Genomic DNA, 3,403 nt, shown 5'->3' with positions numbered 1-3,403 from the left:
ATCTTGAGGAAGTGTATATTACTGGCTACCATCGTCTACAAAGAAGGGACAAAACACAGTACACTATTGCCTTCTTTTTTTTCATAAATTTTTCGAAAAGAAGGTCTTCTAAGGGAGTATGTGAAGGCACAGATGTCACTCGCCTAAGAGCCGAGTTCTTGCTCAATCGGAGCCAACCCCACTTAGTATGTCCAGAAGCCTTTAGGTGCGCTTTTAGAAGCATGTTGGGTCGTGTTCTTTACAATGAAATACACCCAATAAGAAATGGTGATGGAAGATGTATGGAATGCCGAACACAAAACACTCACACACACACACTGGCCACTTCAACCCCAAACATTACAAACCTGACATTTCCAATCACAAAGACCACCTACCACCTAACATAAGTACCCACCACCCATGAGGCTTAACATAAACAAATGGCTACTGTCAATAACACACTCTTGTTGTACACCGTGTCTTGCTATTTATTATGGATTATTACAGCCAACAACTACAGGAAGCGCCACTACTCATGCACTGAACAAACCATGCTGGGCACAAGATAGGCGAACCGCAGACACTAGGTGTTTTATAAACATGAACCCTGTGTAGTGATATGCAGGGAGTTAGAAGTGGTTTGTTAGTGTCGTAAGTGGTGATGTGTGTGTGTGTGTGTGTGTGTGTGTGGTGTGTGTGTGTGGTGTGTGTGATGTGTGTGTGTTGTGGTGTTGTGTGTGTGTGTGATGATGTGTGTAGTGTGTGTGTGTGGTGTGAATGTGTGTGTAGTGGTTAGTGTGTGTCATGATGTGTGGTGTGCTGTGTGTAGGATTGGTTAGCCGTCTGAGGTAGTGGTAAAAGTGCTGCCTGTTAAATATATCATTCATCTTGCCTCACTGATACCTGCCTCGTCACACTCTCTTAACTCTCACTCAGTCACACACAACACACACACAACACAACCACACACATCACACACACCACCAACACACACACACACCACACACAACCACACACCACACACACACACAACACACACACATCCACACACACACACACACACACCTAGCACACAACACAGGACCAGAGTTAAAGAGAGGGAATAACACTCAAGGCTTACTCCATCACTTCCTTCCTTTCTCTTATACCCCCCTCCTCCAAAGCCTTCTCTAAAGGCATTCCCCCTCATCTTTCTCTAAACGTCTCGCGCTCTCAGCCTTCTCCCCTGTTGTCTTGAAAGGCCTGCTCTTTGCTTGTCGGTAGCGCTGTATGATGTGACACTAGAAAGGGTTTGTCTCCTCCATTGCCTTAGAGAGGGTCAAAATTTCCCCCCAAAGACCACTCAGTTCATTGGAGTGACCTCCCCAAGCACCCCGGCCACCAAACACATTACACGCGCTGCTAATCTGACTCACTGAGTACCCATTTGAACTTTCCCAGCCACCACACCCCTGTAACAAGCAACAGTCAACAAGTCCTTAGCCGTGCCAGAACAGCATCTAAACTCTCACACTGTGTCCTTGCCATGTCTATATAGGCCTGTTACTGTGGCCTTGATAACCAAGCCAGTGCCAGTGTGAAGAAAGTCCATGTCTCTACACACGTTTCTTCCTTCACTGCTCTCGTGCACTACATTCACAACCTTCTCCACTGTGTTTTACGATCCATCTATTCTACTCCGATTCAACCATGATAGAGCCTGTCCGCCATCCCCTCACCGCCCTCTCCTGTGGTGCCATTCAGCACATATGGAGTGTTTCTCTGGGTTGTGAGTTGTGTGTAAGCGCTGCAATGGCTGTCGTGGGTCAGAAGTGGGATTCCTACGGAAAACAGCCAGAAGGCAGGCATCCGGACAGATCCTCCCCATCTATCGGAAACTTGATAGGTGGCTATGTTTAGAACAGGGAGATTTTGTGATACGTCAGCGGTAGTTGTAATGTATGCGAAACTGGAGCGGATGAGCTGTGGTGTGACGGAGCTTGGCGTACGATCGAGTGGAGCCGATGACGAGACCACGTGGAAAGTAGTGTCGTGAGTTGGACTCGTCTTCTCTCATACAATCTGCTCCCTAGTGGTGAAAATTATTATAATATTATTGGTGTCATCCGAGCTGTCCAATCGTGTTTCACAGTCTTTATGTCAGTTCCCCTCCCTGCACAACATGGTTTATGCTAAACTCATGAGAGAGTCTTCAGTCCTATTTATTAGACGCTCCTTACCCTTCCTCTCCCTCCAGGCCCAAAAGAATGAGCGGGAGTCCATCCGGCAGAAGCTGGCCCTGGGTAGTTTCTTTGACGATGGGCCGGGTATCTATACCAGCTGCAGCAAGAGTGGCAAGCCCAGTCTGTCCTCACGGTAAGAGCAATGTATCATCAGCTGTACATCAATCCCACAACGTCAACAATACACAGCTGACTGAAGATGGGGCGGCCGGGCGTTAGTGCGGTTGAATACGTTTCAGCCGTAACATAGACTCTTAACAATGTGATGAAACTTTGTTACTCTTGCTGAAACAAGCAAATTAGTCTCCGGGTTGACTAGTCAATGCCCCCACAATGCAGCAGCAGCACACATAGAATTAGAATGAATAGAACGGGCTTGGAAGCTCTCACCTTGACTGGTAAACTCATGGGTACACTCGCAATGGCTGCCTGGTATTGTGATGCAATAATTTCAATGTAGAATGTTCCTTCAAATGATGTTAACTGATGAGGCTCATGTAATGGAATGTATTTTTTGTAATGTCAGTTGAGTTGAATCAACAAATCACAGCACATATTTTAGCACATATTTTACTTCCTGCTTTGCTCCTATGGTTACACTCGCAATGGCCAATAGTGGYGCAGTCCCAAGTGGCGCAGCGGTCTAAGGCACTGCATCTCAGTGCAAGAGATGTCACTACCGTCCCTGGTTCGAATCCAGGCTGTATCACATCCGGCTGTGATTGGGAGTCCCAATCGCACAATTGGCCCGGCATTGTCCATGTTTGGCTGGGGTAGGCCGTCATTGTAAATAAGAATTTGTTCTTAACTGACTTGCCTAGTTAAATATAGGTTTTTAAAAATCCATTATGCTGTCATTGACTTGAATGGGGATGCCCGTTCTATTTATTCTATTTCTATAACAGCACTTGCAGTCAGGAGTGGAGGAGAAGAGAAAATTATGCGTAAATCATTTTTGGGGACATTCAAACATTTATTATGGTAACCGCGGTCATTTGGCTGGCCAATTACCTTCATCCAAAATTCCATGACCATCACAGCCCTACCCACACACACACACACACACACGCACACACACACACATACACACATGAAAACACACAGATACAGACACAGATCAGTTTCACCCTCAGTCCCAGTCCCTGTTCTTGAGAAGCAATGACATCACTCTCTTTATGTGTGTGGGCACTGTCACTAGA

General features: G+C 46.3%; 1 protein-coding gene across 1 annotated transcript in view; it reads right to left on the bottom strand.

Annotated features, from left to right (window-relative positions):
* LOC112072803 (poly(rC)-binding protein 4-like) overlaps window positions 1-1,721 on the bottom strand; it is a 22,390-nt gene extending 20,669 nt beyond the window's left edge. The window contains exon 1 of the mRNA XM_070439938.1: window positions 1,701-1,721. Coding sequence (XP_070296039.1) covers window positions 1,701-1,721 — 21 coding nt within the window. The remainder of the gene's footprint in view (window positions 1-1,700) is intronic.
* Between the last annotated feature and the right edge of the window lie 1,682 nt (window positions 1,722-3,403).

Source organism: Salvelinus sp. IW2-2015, unplaced genomic scaffold, assembly GCF_002910315.2.
Source record: "Salvelinus sp. IW2-2015 unplaced genomic scaffold, ASM291031v2 Un_scaffold2048, whole genome shotgun sequence".
NCBI lineage: Eukaryota > Metazoa > Chordata > Actinopteri > Salmoniformes > Salmonidae > Salvelinus > Salvelinus sp. IW2-2015.
The sequence above is the reverse complement of the archived record's forward strand: the minus strand, read 5'-3'. Positions and strand labels throughout refer to the sequence as shown.